At 34.0% G+C, this 18659-nt stretch overlaps 3 protein-coding genes across 3 annotated transcripts; all 3 read left to right on the top strand.

Annotated features, from left to right (window-relative positions):
• Positions 1 to 879: 879 nt before the first annotated feature.
• On the top strand, positions 880 to 4014 carry LOC139891268 (phosphoglycerate kinase 3, cytosolic-like). Its single transcript, XM_071874219.1, has 6 exons — positions 880 to 1397; positions 1509 to 1586; positions 2062 to 2322; positions 2398 to 2715; positions 3115 to 3273; positions 3452 to 4014. The coding sequence occupies exons 1-6, from the start codon at positions 978 to 980 to the stop codon at positions 3662 to 3664; spliced, it is 1449 nt and encodes a 482-aa protein (XP_071730320.1). The 5' UTR covers positions 880 to 977; the 3' UTR covers positions 3665 to 4014.
• Positions 4015 to 4807: 793 nt separating this feature from the next.
• On the top strand, positions 4808 to 8422 carry LOC139891267 (phosphoglycerate kinase, chloroplastic-like). Its single transcript, XM_071874218.1, has 7 exons — positions 4808 to 5329; positions 5419 to 5496; positions 6019 to 6279; positions 6379 to 6696; positions 7190 to 7348; positions 7448 to 7671; positions 8118 to 8422. The coding sequence occupies exons 1-7, from the start codon at positions 4907 to 4909 to the stop codon at positions 8134 to 8136; spliced, it is 1482 nt and encodes a 493-aa protein (XP_071730319.1). The 5' UTR covers positions 4808 to 4906; the 3' UTR covers positions 8137 to 8422.
• A 3791-nt stretch (positions 8423 to 12213) lies between these two features.
• LOC139891266 (transcription factor MYB58-like) lies at positions 12214 to 13936 on the top strand. Its single transcript, XM_071874217.1, has 3 exons — positions 12214 to 12441; positions 12717 to 12846; positions 13169 to 13936. Exons 1-3 carry the CDS (start codon positions 12294 to 12296, stop codon positions 13773 to 13775), a joined length of 885 nt encoding a protein of 294 aa, XP_071730318.1. The 5' UTR covers positions 12214 to 12293; the 3' UTR covers positions 13776 to 13936.
• The last annotated feature ends 4723 nt before the right edge of the window (positions 13937 to 18659 follow it).

Genomic DNA, 18659 nt, shown 5'->3' with positions numbered 1-18659 from the left:
ATTCATTCTACTTTGTGGGTCATGTGAAACTACTAGAAAATATTACCATTGGAGATGCTTCTTATCGAAAAATTTATATTATATGCAACATTATTACTTACTCTTTTAATTGAATGTCGCTGGGTGTAGAATTGTCAATCTAAGTTGAAATGTGTGGTTACAGTACCCTATAAAAAAAATTTAGTATTGTTTTTTTAGCTTCTCGTTTGTTTGTCCTATTTCTTAAAGTACTCTTAGGTCATTCCCAACGTGAGTCTAATTAAAGTACTCTTAGGCCATTCTCAACGGGAGCCTCGTGCTCACCGCCTAGGAGGGCGTGGATGGAGAAGCCACCGCCCAGTTCGCCCTCGTTCAACTCGTGCTCCAATATGCCGAATTTATAAAAAAAAAACCTCGGGGATATTCATTGAAAGATGGAGCCTCAAAACAATTACATTCCAAAGGCTTCAAAAATTAAACAACAAGGAAAAGATCAAGTGCGAGAGACACATACAACAATGGAGAATCAAAAAAGCAACAAACATAAAAAATTCACATAACAAAAACAAAAAAGTTAGACCGGGTCGTAAACAAACTGACACACCACCATTAGAGGGCATGGCCGGTTAAACCTCCTCCCACTGCCCCCGCAACGCAATGTACGAAAAGTGACCTTGGGTGGATTTCAAGTTTAGAAAATAACCTTGTGTGCAATGTTCTATTTTCGGGGGGTCGAACTCTTGACCTCTAACAAAGAGTATCAGACCACTACCACTTGAGCTACAACACAACACGATGTTTATATATTATTATATACTTACGTTATTATTTTGAAGAAAAAATTAATCCAGAAAAGTATGACATGCGAGCTTGAAAAGCATACAACTCCAACCTCTCCTCAATGATAAGAAATATCCATTTCATCATCTCTTCTTAGTAATTTAAACCCATCACATTTTCCTTTTTTTATACTCCTACATTCATTTTTCAGCACCAAAATGGCTTCAGCTGCATCACCTGCCACCTTTTCACTTCTTCCCAAATCTTCCTCAACAACCGCCACCACTCGTACCACCCCTACCGTTCATCTCGCCTCTCGTTTTCTAAATTCTCCAGTCCGTGGCCTCGGTTTTGCAGCATCAACTGATCCAACTCTGTCCTCACATATTGCTTCCAAAATTCGATCACTTAAAACCGGTGCTAAACCAATCAGGGACGTTGTTCTTATGGTAAAAAAGAGCGTTGGAGACCTTAGTCCAGCTGAACTTAAAGGGAAAAAGGTGTTTGTTAGAGCTGATTTGAATGTACCTTTGGATGATAATAATGTTATTACTGATGATACTAGAATTAGAGCTGCTATTCCTACCATTAAGCACTTGATTAGTAATGGTGCTAAAGTCATCCTTTCTAGTCATTTGGTAAATTTCTCATCAGTTTCTATATATTTATATATTGCATGAAAAATTTTATACTTCAAGTTTTGCAATTTATATTGTGTTAAATTAAATATTTCTTGTGATACTTAACAGGGTAGGCCAAAAGGTGTCACACCTAAATACAGCTTGGCTCCTCTTGTTCCCAGACTATCAGAACTTATAGGAATTGAGGTACTTAACTTTTTTTCATCACTGAAAACTTTGAGCTATGACATGTTTTTGGTTGTAGTGGTTGATATTAGGTGTTAAATTTAAACCACGAAAGAGAATTTAAAATTTAAAAGGTGATTAAAAGCAAGAAGAAAAAAGGGCTAAATAAGATTTACCATGATAGCAGGGGCACATGAGCACATCTAGCCTATGGGATGTGGTGCCCGTGACAGCGCTAGTTTGAATTTTTTTCTTTTTAATAGCAAGTACCCTTGAAATTGTATAAGACGTCACTAAATTCAACAATAGGACCCCGTATATTTGTATGATTTATGACTTTTCGGAGGTAAACAATCACTAAATACTAAATATGAAGATTAAAGGGTACTTCTTAAAAAAAATTCTGAGATCCCTTTGAGATTTGATGCTAGATTTGCCGCTGCTTGGTAGATTAATAGACACATTCAACATTTATTGAAGTGTAATTAGTGAACAGGTTGTGAAGGCGGATGACTGTATTGGCCCAGAGGTTGAGAAGTTAGTGGCTGCTCTTCCTAATGGCGGTGTTCTTCTTCTTGAAAACGTGCGGTTTTACAAGGAAGAAGAAAAGAACGATCCTGCATTCGCCGAAAAGCTTGCATCACTTGCAGATCTTTATGTTAATGATGCTTTTGGAACTGCACATAGAGCCCATGCCTCAACTGAGGGAGTCACAAAATTCTTAAAGCCATCTGTTGCTGGTTTCCTTTTGCAAAAGGTTCGAAACTCGATTCTTATTCAAGTCTAGAAGGCATATTGGCAAGTTATGTTAACTATTTTGTATTTGATGTAGGAATTGGATTATCTTGATGGGGCAGTTTCAAACCCGAAAAGGCCATTTGCAGCCATTGTTGGTGGTTCAAAGGTGTCATCCAAGATCGGAGTTATCGAATCACTATTGGAAAAATGTGATATATTGCTTTTAGGTGGTGGAATGATCTTTACGTTTTACAAGGCGCAAGGATTATCAGTAGGATCTTCGCTGGTTGAGGAAGATAAACTCGAGCTCTCAACCACACTCCTTGCGAAAGCTAAGGCTAAAGGAGTATCCCTCTTGTTACCAACCGATGTAGTCATTGCTGATAAGTTTGCACCTGATGCAAACAGCAAGGTTTGTTTTTTTTTTCTTTTTCTAATTTTGCTAAGGATTCTGCTAACGACAACCTTTAGGGTTGTCGTTAACACGCTGTAAATAGTTGTACATTAATTTAATCGCCAACTTTAGATTAATAAGTGACCACTATGTACAACTGCTTAAAACGCGTTAATGAGAACTCTTAGAGCTGACGTAAGCAAAATTCTTTAGTTAATATGAAAATTCTATATCATTATTGCACACACAATGGCACGGGATACCTGGATATATTGTGTACATCTGAGTATAAAATACTCAACTCCCCTGATAGTCTGAACGGGAAAACATTATCCGTTTACCTGTTTACTCATTATTTCTCACATGAATACATGAACCAACATGAAAAAGTAATTCATGTTGTTTATTACTATGCAGATTGTGCCATCTTCAGCTATCCCAGATGGTTGGATGGGATTAGATATTGGACCAGATTCCGTCAAGACGTTTAACGACGCCTTGGAGACCACAAAAACTGTCATATGGAATGGACCTATGGGAGTGTTTGAGTTTGACAAATTTGCAGTTGGAACTGAGGTATGTAAAATTATTTATATTTATATGTCAAACATTTGTCTCAAGTGAAACTTGAACCCACAACCTCTTGGCTGATGAGTTAACCGCGCACATTCAGGCTAAAGGCCCTTTGGTGAACTCATTTTATATTAGAACATAAACAAGGGTTTTATGGTAAACTCTTTATTTGTGAATGCAGGCAGTTGCAAAGAAGTTAGCTGAACTTAGTGGAAAGGGTGTAACTACAATCATCGGTGGTGGTGATTCAGTTGCGGCAGTAGAGAAAGTTGGTGTGGCGGACGTGATGAGTCACATATCAACGGGTGGTGGTGCGAGTTTGGAATTGTTGGAAGGGGAAATTCTTCCCGGTGTTGATGCTCTTGACGAAGCAATCGTGACTGTTAGTGTTTAAATTTTGATTTCAAATTTGTTTATTCTGTCACCTTCATTTGGTCTGTAAACAATAAATATTGTAAAGAGGCGCGGTATATGATTTTTTTATTGTAACCTAAATTGTGTATCCAAAAAGATGGGAGTCGTTGGAGGGCTAAATAAATTTATTTTCGAGCCTATGCGAGATCGCAACATCCTCATATGCCTAATGAGTATATCATGATCCTTCTTATATGATAGTATGATGATGATGATGATGATGATGATTCTTTTTGACAATTATTCACTGATGGATTATTTTCTTTTCATGATAGCATGTGCTTCAAGTTTGTTGTCTAAATAAGAAGCCTGCTAGCCACAGCTACATTATCACAATTTACAAGTTAAAAAATCTCTCTATTGTATATGTTATATGTTAAGTGAAATGTACCATTCATCTGATTTTCTTCTTTTACAAAAAGAGTATGATTGTATTGTTGACAAGTTTTGAACATGAATCGTAATTAGGTACTATTGGGATTTTGAAGCAGCAAACACAAGTGCTAAACTAAGAATGTTGAAGGAAAATTCAAAAAAATAAATGGTCAATAATAGAGGTGACAAATCCAAAGATAACATCTTAGGCTTCTCCTCAATTCTAATACATACATAGAAAATGGTGTAGTAAAAATTCAAATACAACAAAGTACAAACACTTTATAATTACACACACTTTCTAAACTGGTGTCGGTAAGATAACTAAAATTAAGAGTTACTAATGTGATGATGATGCAATACGTTCAAAATTTTAAGTGAAAATTATTGTTAACATAAAGATATTTCAAGATTGTGCGTTTGATAAAACTGAATGATTTAGTGTTGAATGATTCATAATCTGAATGGTTCAGAGCCTCTGAATAAAGTTTGCTCTGAATGAAAATAAGCTGTTTGATAATCATTTAGAACGAACGATATGAACCGAGTAAAACTACCTTATTAACATGTTACATTAATAAAAAATTTAATATACTTGTTAGTTAAGTAATCAGGATATAATTTCACGACAATATTACAGAAAATTTAGGCTCTTAATAGCTCTGAACCATTCAGCACCATATGTCATTTAGAGGTCAGAAACAAATGCACTGAATGCTCGTTCAGCATTGTTCCAATGAAAATTATAGTCTAACTCCATATACTACTCCGTATTACAAGAGAATTAGGCTTTGATCCTATCTTCAACCCCTGATTCATTCTCCTAATCAACTGCAATTCAATTTCAATGGCATTTGCAGCATCACACACATCACTCGCAATTCCACCAATCACTTCATTCTCCTCTGCCACTACCACCTCCCGGACCACCGCCGTCATCCGTCTCCCGTCTCGGTTCCTCCGTTCTCCCCTCCGCCGCCTCGGTTTCGCCGCCGCCGATCCCCTCCTCTCCGCTCACGTCTCCTCCAAGCTCCGATCGTTAAAAACCTCCGCCAAATCTATCACCAGTGTCGTCTCCATGGCTAAAAAAAGCGTCGGAGATCTTTCTCCGGCGGAATTAAAAGGCAAGAAGGTGTTCGTTAGGGCTGATTTGAATGTACCTTTGGATGACAATCAGAATATTACTGATGATACTAGAATTAGGGCTGCTGTTCCTACTATTAAGCATTTGATTAGTAATGGTGCTAAAGTTATACTCTCTAGTCATTTGGTATGTCTACATGTATGCCAAGCTGTATAGTGGTTTATTTACTGTAATTAGGTCAAATTACTAACTTTGACTTTTTTGAATTTTTGCAGGGTAGGCCAAAAGGTGTTACTCCTAAGTATAGTTTGGCGCCTCTTGTTCCTAGACTATCCAAACTTATTGGAGTTGAGGTAGTTTTTGTTCATTTTGATGAATGTGCACATTGAAAGATAATGATTTGATTAGCTAAAGTTGACTTTTATGTGGAAGAAAATTGACTTAAGAAATTTAGGTTGCTTGGGTAAAACTGATTTGAGGAGCTTATTTAGTTTAGGATTTTGCTAGGGCTGTCGTTAACGTGCTTTATTATCTTGTACAATGTGATAAGTGGTAACCTACAATCCTATAATGCAAAATCCTCATGATAGGAAATACAACTAGTTTTTAGAGTAGTAAATGATATGCAATAGAGGGTTTAGTTCTCTGTAGTTGCTTTTAGATAAAACTTAAAAGACCAGCAAATTAAGATACTGATGTTACATATAAAAGTATTGAAGATACTAGAGGAATAATTGAGTTTGAAGATATTACAAATAAAATTAGTGTAAAAAGGTTTATTGAGCAAGCGATGGAGGGGGTATTGGTATTAATTATGCCAAGGTGAGATATTTTTTTTTTTGGTTATACTCATGTATTATATTATTGCTAAATAGGTTGTGAAGGCGGATGACTGTATTGGCCCAGACGTCGAGAAGTTAGTGGCTGCACTTCCTGATGGAGGTGTCCTTCTTCTTGAGAATGTGAGATTTTACAAGGAGGAAGAAAAGAACGATCCTGGATTTGCAGAAAAGCTTGCAGCTTTAGCAGATCTTTGTGTAAACGATGCTTTTGGAACTGCGCACAGAGCCCATGCATCCACCGAGGGAGTCACAAAGTTCTTGAAACCGTCTGTTGCTGGTTTCCTTTTGCAAAAGGTTTGATTTTTCATAGTACATCATCCTGCTAAAATTAATAAGTTTCTTGATTATGACAGTATGGATAGTGAATTAGTGATTTGTTTGTATGTAATGTAGGAATTGGATTATCTTGATGGGGCAGTTTCAAACCCTAAAAGGCCATTTGCTGCCATTGTTGGTGGTTCAAAGGTGTCATCCAAGATTGGAGTTATCGAATCACTTTTGGAAAAATGTGATATATTGCTTTTAGGTGGTGGAATGATCTTCACATTTTACAAGGCGCAAGGATTATCAGTAGGATCTTCGTTGGTTGAGGAAGATAAACTTGAGCTCGCAACCACACTACTTGCAAAAGCTAAGGCCAAAGGAGTATCCATTTTGTTACCTACTGATGTGGTTGTTGCTGATAAGTTTGCACCTGATGCAAACAGCAAGGTAGCTTATCTTTTGCTACCTTTCTGACTTTTGTTAATTATATGTCATATTGGAGGAGGCAATTTCAGTGCATTTAGTCATAAACAAGTTGAGTTTGGTTATGTTTACCTCTACCGTATCTGATGTGTTATATCTGAATTTAGCTATTCTGTAAGTTAGATTAGTATTATAATCATGTATTATGTGCAATCATAGTTGACACGTTAATAAATTACAAAAAAGTTGAACAAAAACGTATTTAGGACAACTCTGGTACCCATCTGTGTTTAGAAATGTAGAAATTAGTCCACATACATCTGAGTCAAGAAAAAAGGACTCATTCATTTACCCGGGTATCCAACTCTATCCATACTAAAAGCTGCCCATTTTTTTTACCCGAATTCCTTTATTCCTGGTCCTCAACCTACTCTGACCTGCCCATTTGTTTGCCAACCTTACATGAACACATACTTCAGTACATATTAAAGACGTATGTGTTATTTTGATCATGCAGATTGTGCCAGCATCTGCCATTCCTGATGGGTGGATGGGATTGGATATTGGGCCAGATTCTGTCAAGACATTCAACGATGCTTTGGAGACCACCAAAACCGTCATATGGAACGGACCTATGGGAGTCTTTGAGTTTGACAAATTTGCAGTTGGAACTGAGGTACATTGAACTTTACAGCTTTGATTGCTAACAATAATTACGACTTGTAATTTTATTCGATAAGCATGTTGTTATCATTTGTGTGTTTTTGAATTGCAGGCAGTTGCAAAGAAGTTAGCCGAACTTAGTAAAAAGGGGGTGACTACAATCATCGGTGGCGGTGATTCAGTTGCAGCAGTAGAGAAAGTTGGTGTGGCTGACGTGATGAGTCATATTTCAACAGGTGGTGGGGCCAGTTTGGAATTATTGGAAGGCAAAATACTCCCGGGTGTTGATGCTCTCGATGAAGCAACTCCAAGCATTTCAACATTTTCTGTTTCCGCGTAAGTCTTAGTGTAACAATTGCCATTGTTGTGCAAGACTCGGTTATAAATTTTGTTTTTGATTTTTAATCTAGTGTCAGCCTCCATGTTTATGGTTCTTTGAGTCTGTATACATGAACTTGAGTTTGTTGTAGATGCTTCTTCATAAAGCTAAAGATCATATCGTTGTATTCATAGGCAGGCCGCCCCTGCCCTTTTAGATCTTAATATATATTGGTATTTCTGTTGTATAAGCTTCAGAGTGCTTTTTGTTTTAGTCCTTTGTTTTATTGTTGTACTAAGAGAAGATTTTTAAAGTTTATAATTTTATGTAGAGATAGTTTTTGTGTTTTGAATATACTATGATTACAAAAGCTTTGGACATATTTAATCTTACTTAAGTTCAGCCATGCATGGGCCTATTAGATACACTGATAAGATGGTGGTGTGGTGTTGGTTGATTGCAGAACAAGAAGCCATATGTAGTTTGAAGTTAGAAATTGATAAAATTGGTAACCGAAGAAGATAAATGTGCCAAATGAGCTGGGCGCCATTAAAAGTTGATTCAAATGGAGCTATTATATACTCACAAGTCTTTATCAACAATGCCATTTGTAAGTTGATTCAAATGGAGCTATTATAACAATTCATTATAGCTATCTGATAATCATCAGGTTATGGTTATATTTACATTCACCAAAGATGATTGTAGCTGTTTATAAACTGCTGACTCTGAATAACATTAGCCTGATGGTTAGTATGGTCTATTAATTAAGATAGTTTTTTGTGAACTTTATTTTGATTTTGGAATGTACACAAATATGTGATCCTTGGCTTTAATTATTTATTTGGTTATTAGTCTTTTAGAAGTGCACATCATTGAAATCTCCATACTCTGCTTTATTTACTTCAATAATTATGATTATTATGGAATGGAATTACTATGTTTGTGGAACGTGTCATACAAGTTTAGGTTGTTCATAGACTTCTTTATGTGTAAAGGTGGACACACTGAATCCAACATAAGTTGTTGCAGTTTGACATTACGTGATAAATGATATCAAACAAGTGTGAAGAATATGAGATTTATTTCAAACATCAGATTCTAAAGAGACATGTAGTTGGAATAACGGATGAAGCTTTTAAATGACAGGTGAAGTATTGTTTGATATTTATACGCGAGCCAACACTAGCATTGAAGTATGATTAATGGTGATGCTAATGGTGTAGGGTAGTTCTGTATGCATAAATCGGCGTGTTATTTTTGTGAGCTTGAATGCATGCTAATTAGGGTGATAAGGTTCATGCTTGGGCACTTGTTTAATCAAAAGTCAACCACCTCATCTCTAAGCTTCCAAAGGCATGTAACATGACAACTTATCTTATTTTGATCTATGATGATGCAACCACAGAATCTTATATTTCACTATTATTATGTAACAAATGTTAGTAATTATAAAGTTTTAGCACTTGTCATTAATTATTGATGTAGCTGCTAACATTATTGCATGGCACATCTCACTTGATAGATAATCAAGTAGTGATTAAACATCAAATTCAGTATGTAATTTGTGTTGTTTTGCTAAGAATACTTGTCTCTGGATAATATACACCCTTAACCCTTTCATATGCATATAATATAATCCTGCTCGCATGAAAGTGAACACTTAACAAAGTTTTCAAATGTGTTATAAAAACAAGGTGGGATTAGTGTTTTGGAAAAGGGGAAGTGATAACTAACTCAACAACAAAGTCATGCAAGTCATACATGGTTAGTAAGTGGGGGCTGAGATAATAAAAGAAAACAATATTAAGGAAAATGTCAAAAGGTAGGTGCCAAAATGGGTAAAAGGGTTTCAATGTGTTGGTTCCCCTAACCCAGACTTTGGAGGACCAATGTGGTAACATCTACCTTTTACTATTTAGTACGTGTGTATATGTATATATATGACTCTATTAATCGAGTCAACAACAAACGTCGATTTATTGATGACTTGTGTGTCTCGTAGAGCTTAAATTGAACTTTATGCAAGTTTAAAACTCATGGAAATTCGATTAAACCATTTTCATGGCGTCTCACAGTCACACTTATTTATTTATTTTTATTTCTTCAACCTACTTATCGGTCGGAGGTCCATTCGGAAGCAAATCTCTATTCATAGAACATTGCTAGGGAGGAGTTTCTATACTCTACTCTTGGGGCGTTTCATTCGGGGTGGAGAAATAACGCCTCTTTATTCTAGGATAGGGGAAGAATTGTCTACATCTTACATCCGTCATACTCCACTTTTGTGGGATTGAATTTTGTTGTTGTTGTATATATATGGTGAGGATCAAAAAAAAAAAAATCCATATAGAGAGAAAACCCACAAAACTTAGTGTATATTTACACAGATTGAGGGTCCCTACACAGACTGGGTCGGCTAAGATCAGTCTGTACATGATTCTCCGAGTTCTCGTCTATCAAAATTTCTCTCTGAATATATATGGGAGAATTATGCATCAAGTTTGCATGCTGTTGAATAAAAATATAAAATTTAGGACGTTAATTTGTATGCTAATTTTTTTTTTTTTTTTTTTTTTTTTTTTTTTTTTGGAAAGATAAAAGTAGAGGCTTATTGAGTATATGAAAATTGAGGTTTAGTAAATGTCATACTTTTTGGTGTATCATCATTTTAAAAAAATAAAAAATAGATTGGATATTTTCAGTTTATTGGGCCACCTTTCCAAGACTATTGATGCATAACGATATCGAATTCTTTCGTTTGTCAACTGATTCTTAAATGATATTGAATAATTATTCTTGATTAGTTTTTCTGTAAATAACTTCACCTAAAACAACTGCTGCTCCATATTTTGTTTAGAGTGTCGTCTAAAGAATGACGTCACATGTACAATGCTGTCATGAGCTCTTTCACGATAGGTAACACATATGGATTAGAGAAGTTAACATTTCGATCAAGATTAAAGGGTAATCCACAAAAAAAAAAAAAAAAAAAAAAAAAAAAAAAAAAAAAACCTTGTCGACCCGTTTACGGTTACCATGAGAGAGATAAACTGCGTAAATTGTAGTCCAAAGTTAAAAGGGATGTAAAGAAAAGATTTAACTCACGATCTTTAACAGGGGCGAAAATAATATAGGGCAGGGATGGCAGTTGCTCCCAGTAGATTTGTAATTTTTATTGCAAAAATTTTGAATTTTTCGATTTTGCTTCAAGTGAATTTTTTAATTTTTTTGCTCAAAAGCCTCCATATTTTGCTCTAAAACCTCCATATTTTTCCCGATAACCTTCATATTTTACCCAAAACCTCCAAATTTTGTCTAAAAACTTACATATTTTGCTAAAAAATTGCTATGCTTTTAAAAACAATTTAGCCCCCAGTGAAAAAATTTTCTGCTTCCGCCACTGTACGTAGTATGTTTCCCATCTCATACTTAGTGAAACGTCATTGCAAGAAAAATGGTCATTTGCGACGATCTTTCAGTGACGACTTATTATTTGGTCACTAATAATACTATCTATTTACTATTGAAAAACTGGTGACTAAATTTGGTCACTATATGATTTTAGTGACCAAACAAATGGTTAGCGACTAATTTTAGTACTTTGCCCTAATAATATTTTGTAATGGATCTTTGATGATGAGAAGTGACCAACCTATTTTAATCACTAACTTGACTTAGTGAACAATCTAGTGTTATTATTGACAAGTAACCCTTGTCACTAAAACCACCTTTTTTTTTGTAGTGCCTGAATTTATGAAATTTGAGATTGTATATTATTGCTCTTAGGTATTGATATAAAAGGGCGAAAAATTTATATTTAGACAAATCAATACCAATTTTCATTAAATGTGTGGGGATTGATATTTTCACTTTCAATTTTACTTGTTCTACGTAAATTACCTATAACACCCTTAATGAAAACTTATATAAACTTTCTAAAACATTTTATAATAATTTATTCAGGGATATTTTGGTCAAAATGCTTCAAATAATGGTAGAACAAGTAAAAAGTATGTTGGAAATATCATCTCCCTCTATAAATGTATATTAAAAATAAGAATTTTAAAATGGATATAAAAATCAGAAAGGGGTTAAAATGGGCGGGTAACCTAACTCGAAAAGTTGGTGGACTTTCCTGACTTCATCATGATATCTTTGAACTAATTAAAGCTTTATGTTATACACAAAATGTAAATATTGTGATAAATATTGCAGATTGAATATAGTAACTATTTATATTTATTTTTGGTTATATATCTCTATATACATATACCACATTTGTTTTATTAGTCACATGACTATATATGGACTTAAACAACAGTCATGCTCAAAATCTAGGTCGAGTATAAAATGTTATGAAGTTCAACAGAGGAAGAACCTGTCTCAACTAAAATACCATTTCCCTTTGAATTCGTCCAAATAAAAGCCAAGTACAAATTACCACTGTATCAAAGTAAGAAAAACACATGTGGGGGCCACCAAGTTGGCCATAATCCACATATGTATGTGTATATATAAAGAGATAAAACAGAAGCAACTTAGCATGCATAGAATTATCTTAAGCTAATACCATACATTATCTCATATATCATTTACATAATATACAATTCATTCATTAGATACATAATTAATTAATATGGGAGGCGCAACAGGAGGTCGTTCGCCATGTTGTGACAAAACTAAGGTGAAGAGAGGCCCGTGGAGTCCCGCAGAGGACGTTAGGCTCGTTTCCTACATTCAGAAACACGGTCATCCCAATTGGCGTTCGCTGCCCAAACAAGCAGGTATTATTAGTCATTATATATATATATATATATATATATATATATATATATATATATATATATATATATATATATATATATATAATATGAGTCCAAGGCTCGTCACACGGGAGCTCGTCACACAGGGATTCTACTTCCTAGCGGGACCCAATGTGGTTGTCGCTAGGGAGGTTTCCTCTGCGAACCCAAAAAAATATATATATTAGGAGTCCACACTTATCGATTTTACTATAACAAGTTAACTAATTAAATTTTGTGTTAATTTCGATATAAAGGTTTGTTAAGATGTGGCAAAAGTTGCCGCCTGAGATGGATAAATTACCTAAGGCCGGATCTCAAAAGAGGAAACTTCACTCCACAAGAAGAGAGTTCTATTATTCGTCTGCACGCCACCTTTGGGAACAAGTAATATATCATGCATTCAATGTTAATGCTTATTCATTCTAATTCGGCACCTAATTTAGGTGTTGCTAATAGGAAAAACCTTATTCATTTACCTGTTTAACTGCATGCAAGGTTCAATCCCAGCCTCATGTCCCTTAAGTATGGATTACGCGATTTTCCTCTCACATGTTGTTGATTGTGGGACCGGTCGGTGTAGGGCTACTCTAGAGGGTCGGTTTTACCCCTTTAACTGCATACATGTTATATCCTAGTTAGAAGTACTATAGAAGATTTATGGTTGTGTAATAATTAGTGAATGAGTTGATGATGTTATATATGGCAGGTGGTCGAAAATTGCAGCCCAATTGCCTGGACGAACAGATAACGAGATCAAGAATGTATGGAACACACATTTGAAGAAAAGGCAATTTGTGAATAATGACATTGATGGTAACAAAAATCAAGAGACTGTTTGTTCTCATGATCACCTGCAAGCAAAAGTGACCGAGGCTACTAAAAGCGCAGTATCAGTCGTTGAAGATATAACAGATCATGATCCATCAACCCCGTCTTCAACGATAACTTGTAATTCAAGTCAAGATAAGGCTTATTGTTCTGATACTCCTTCATGTCATGATGAAGTAAACAACAACAATCTTGAAATTACTACCGAATTCGAGGCTGAGTTTTGGAACATGCTTGATGACATACAATTACAACCACAACCAAATAGCATTGATGATGATGAATTATCAAAAAGCAAAGAAATGGATATTGATTATTGGATGAAATTGTTAGAGGAGGAACTTGGATTAGTGGGTCCAACTGGTTCTAGTCAACAAGTTGACCAACCCAAAATGATCAAGGATGTACCTGAAATGTGGTGCATATCAAGTGATCAGTTATCTCCATTGTGGCCTACTTCACCACAGAATATTGGGAATTTTTAATTAGTAATCATGGATTAAAAATGATATACTTCGTAACCTTTACAGATAATATATATTATATTAGAATAGAAGATTATGAGCCATATATAACTAGGTAGGCCTTATATATTGTTGTATTAGTCAAAGGAGCTACATACTATGTTGACTTGATCAATTAATAGTGGGATAGTAATTTAATGTTCTACTATTGGCTAATTGACTTATCAAACTATTTACTTTAAAAATCATATATATCCAAAGTTGTAAAATTTGCTTTGACAACTCAAACTTTTCAAAATCAAAACCAATTGGAATGATGATTGATCTTGTAATCTATTGATGTTCAACGAGAATTAAAAATTGGTGTGAACATTAACATGAAGGTTCTAATGATATATATAATTTATTTATGTTTTCAGTCAAGTAATTGTGTCCCAGTTATGATAGAGATGTATTTAAAAGTATCGAAACGGAAAGTGTGAGTTTGAATTTTGAAAAAAAAAAAAAATATTTATAATTGAAAAAATATCACAAATGGTCTCCATGATTTATATCGGATTACACTTATAGTCCTGTACCTTTTTCCGCCAAAAATCATCCCTGTGGTTTGCCCTTAAATTATCGGTGTTCCCTAAAGATTTGTTTTTTTTTCTTTTCTGTCAAGGATGGTTATTGTGGTCTTACGGCGGTACAGGCAGTGGCGGAAACAGGTGGAGGCAGGGGGCACTCGCCCCCAATAGATTTGCAATTTTCAAAGTAAAACTTTTGGATTTTTCGATTTTGCCTCTAGTGGATTTTTATTTATTTTTGCTCCAAAGCCTCCATATTTTATCCCATAACCTCCAAATTTTGCCCCAAAGCCCTCAGATTTTGTCCAAAAACCTCCATATTTTGCCTAAAACCTCTTATTATTTTTTTTTTTTAAATCGCACCAGGTGAAAAAAAAAATTTGTTTTCGTCACTGTGTACAAGTCTATTGGTTGGTTGTTTTCATTCTTCTCGAACCTATAACGAAGGATATTAAAAAAAAAAATTAAGGGATTTTTTTTTTTTTTGCCAAGGCGAGATGAAGTTTGGGAAAGCTAAGGTGAGGTGGGATAATTTGCGTGTCCCGAAAGATGAAGGGGGATTAGGCTTGCGAAGATTGAATTATTGGAACATTGCCTTGATAAAAAGTAGAAGGTTTTCTTTATTCGAACTACTTGGGAGGGCGAGTAATCCGTGGCTATTGTATGGGAGTGAATACGTCCTCGTTCTTTAGAGGTTGATTGGTACTTTGAATGTTTTTCTCAGTGTATTCTTCGTCATGCGTTCTTGATGTGGCTTTTAAAGGAGTAGAGATTAAAGACTCGAGATCATAGGATTTACAGAAGGGGCTATTATTATATATTGTAGTGACCCGAACTTTTCCGAACCTTTCTATGATTATATGTTTAGAGTTGTAATCAATTGCATCCATAAATTTGCTTGAAAACAAAAGGACCAATGAGATGGCGACATGTGGCGCGAAAATCACATGTGATTGGAAAAAAAAATTCGAAAATTTTTTTTTTAATTTTTTTTTTTCGAAATTTTTTTTTTCAAATTTTTTTTCCGAAATTTTTTTTTTTCGAAATTTAAAAAAAAAAAAATCATATGTGATTATGCATGTCAATCACATGTGATTGTAAACCCAATCACATGTGATTGTAAACCCAATCACATATGATTATGCATGACAAATCCAATCACATGTGATTGTACAATTCAATCACATGTGATTGTGCAGGTAAATCACATGTGATTGTAAAAAAAAAAATTTAAAAATTTTTTTGTTTAAATTTCGAAAAAAAAATTTAAATTTTTTTTTTTCAAAAAAATTTTTTTGAATTTTTTTCTAATCACATGTGATTTTCGCGACACGTGTCGCGCTCTCATCGGTCCCTTGAATCTCAACTTAATTTATGGACTCAAATGAATATTACTCTATATGTTTAATGAAAACTATATTTACATGATTAAATGTTTCCAACATGTTAAGCAATCAAACTTGTTAAGACTTGATTAATTGAAATAGGTTTCATATAGACAATTGACCACCCAAGTTGACCGGTGATTCACGAACGTTAAAACTTGTAAAAACTATACGACGACATATATATGGTTATATATATAGTTAACATGATTTTATTATAAGTATGTATCTCATTAGGTATTTTAACAATGAGTTATATACATAAAAATGAGACTATTAATTTAAGAAACTCGAAAACGATATATATAACGATTATCGTTATAACAACGTCTTACTAGGTACATATGAATCATATTAAGATATTGATACACTTGGTTAATTATGTTAAATGATAAGTAAATATATTATTAAGTGTATTAACAATGAAATACATAAGTAAAAATAAGACTACTAACTTAATGATTTCGAAACGAGACATATATGTAACGATTATCGTTGTAACGACATTTAACTGTATATATATCATACTAAGATATATTATATATCATAATATCATGATAATATAACAATTTAACATCTCATTTGTTATAATAAACAATGGGTTAACAACATTCAACAAGATCGTTAACCTAAAGGTTTCAAAACAACATTTACATGTAACGACTAACGATGACTTAACGACTCAGTTAAAATGTATATACATGTAGTGTTTTAATATGTATTCATACACTTTTGAAAGACTCCAAGACACTTATCAAAATACTTCTACTTAACAAAAATGCTTACAATTACATCCTCGTTCAGTTTCATCAACAATTCTACTCGTATGCACCTGTATTCGTACTTGTACAATACACAGCTTTTAGATGTATGTACTATTGGTATATACACTCCAATGATCAGCTCTTAGCAGCCCATGTGAGTCACCTAACACATGTGGGAACCATCATTTGGCAACTACCATGAAATATCTCATAAAATTACAAAAATATGAGTAATCATTCATGACTTATGTACATGAAAACAAAATTACATATCCTTTATATCTAATCCATACACCAACGACCAAAAACACCTACAACCACTTTCATTCTTCAATTTTCTTCATCTAATTGATCTCTCTCAAGTTCTATCTTCAAGTTCTAAGTGTTCTTCATAAATTCCAAAAGTTCTAGTTTCATAAAATCAAGAATACTTCCAAGATTGCAAGTTTACTTCCAAGTTTTCTAAATCCATTCCAAGTAATCATCCAAGATCAAGAAACCTTTGTTACTTACAGTAGGTTATCTTTCTAATACAAGGTAATAATCATATTCAAACTTTAATTCAATTTCTATAACTATAACAATCTTATTTCGAGTGGAAATCTTACTTGAAATTGTTTTCGTGTCATGATTCTGCTTCAAGAACTTTCAAGCCATCCAAGGATCCTTTGAAGCTAGATCTATTTTTCTCATTTCCAGTAGGTTTATCCAAGGAACTTGAGGTAGTAATGATGTTCATAACATCATTCGATTCATACATATAAAGCTATCTTATTCGAAGGTTTAAACTTGTAATCACTAGAACATAGTTTAGTTAATTCTAAACTTGTTCGCAAATAAAAGTTAATCCTTCTAACTTGACTTTTAAAATCAACTAAACACATGTTCTATATCTGTATGATATGCTAACTTAATGATTTAAAACCTGGAAACACGAAAAACACCGTAAAATCGGATTTACGCCGTCGTAGTAACACCGCGGGCTGTTTTGGGTTAGTTAATTAAAAACTATGATAAACTTTGATTTAAAAGTTGTTATTCTGGAAAAATGATTTTTATTATGAACATGAAACTATATCCAAAAATTATGGTTAAACTCAAAGTGGAAGTATGTTTTCTAAAATGGTCATCTAGACGTCGTTCTTTCAACTGAAATGACTACCTTTACAAAAACGACTTGTAACTTATTTTTCCGACTATAAACCTATACTTTTTCTGTTTAGATTCATAAAATAGAGTTCAATATGAAACCATAGCAATTTGATTCACTCAAAACGGATTTAAAATGAAGAAGTTATGGGTAAAACAAGATTGGATAATTTTTCTCATTTTAGCTACGTGAAAATTGGTATCAAATCTATTCCAACCATAACTTAATCAACTTGTATTGTATATTATGTAATCTTGAGATACCATAGACACGTATACAATGTTTCGACCTATCATGTCGACACATCTATATATATTTCGGAACAGCCATAGACACTATATATGTGAATGTTGGAGTTAGCTATACAGGGTTGAGGTTGATTTCAAAATATATATAGTTTGAGTTGTGATCAATACTGAGATACGTATACACTGGGTCGTGGATTGATTCAAGATAATATTTATCGATTTATTTCTGTACATCTAACTGTGGACAACTAGTTGTAGGTTACTAACGAGGACAGCTGACTTAATAAACTTAAAACATCAAAATATATTAAAAGTGTTGTAAATATATTTTGAACATACTTTGATATATATATACATATTTGTTATAGGTTCGTGAATCGACCAGTGGCTAAGTCTTACTTCCCGACGAAGTAAAAATCTGTGAAAGTGAGTTATAGTCCCACTTTTAAAATCTAATATTTTTGGGATGAGAATACATGCAGGTTTTATAAATGATTTACAAAATAGACACAAGTACGTGAAACTACATTCTATGGTTGAATTATCGAAATAGAATATGCCCCTTTTTATTAAGTCTGGTAATCTAAGAATTAGGGAACAGACACCCTAATTGACGCGAATCCTAAAGATAGATCTATTGGGCCTAACAAACCCCATCCAAAGTACCAGATGCTTTAGTACTTCAAAATTTATATCATATCCGAAGGGTGTCCCGGAATGATGGGGATATTCTTATATATGCATCTTGTTAATGTCGGTTACCAGGTGTTCACCATATGAATGATTTTT

The sequence above is a fragment of the Rutidosis leptorrhynchoides genome, chromosome 2, assembly GCF_046630445.1.
Source record: "Rutidosis leptorrhynchoides isolate AG116_Rl617_1_P2 chromosome 2, CSIRO_AGI_Rlap_v1, whole genome shotgun sequence".
Taxonomy (NCBI): domain Eukaryota; kingdom Viridiplantae; phylum Streptophyta; class Magnoliopsida; order Asterales; family Asteraceae; genus Rutidosis; species Rutidosis leptorrhynchoides.
This window is presented reverse-complemented; position numbering and strand designations above follow the sequence as displayed.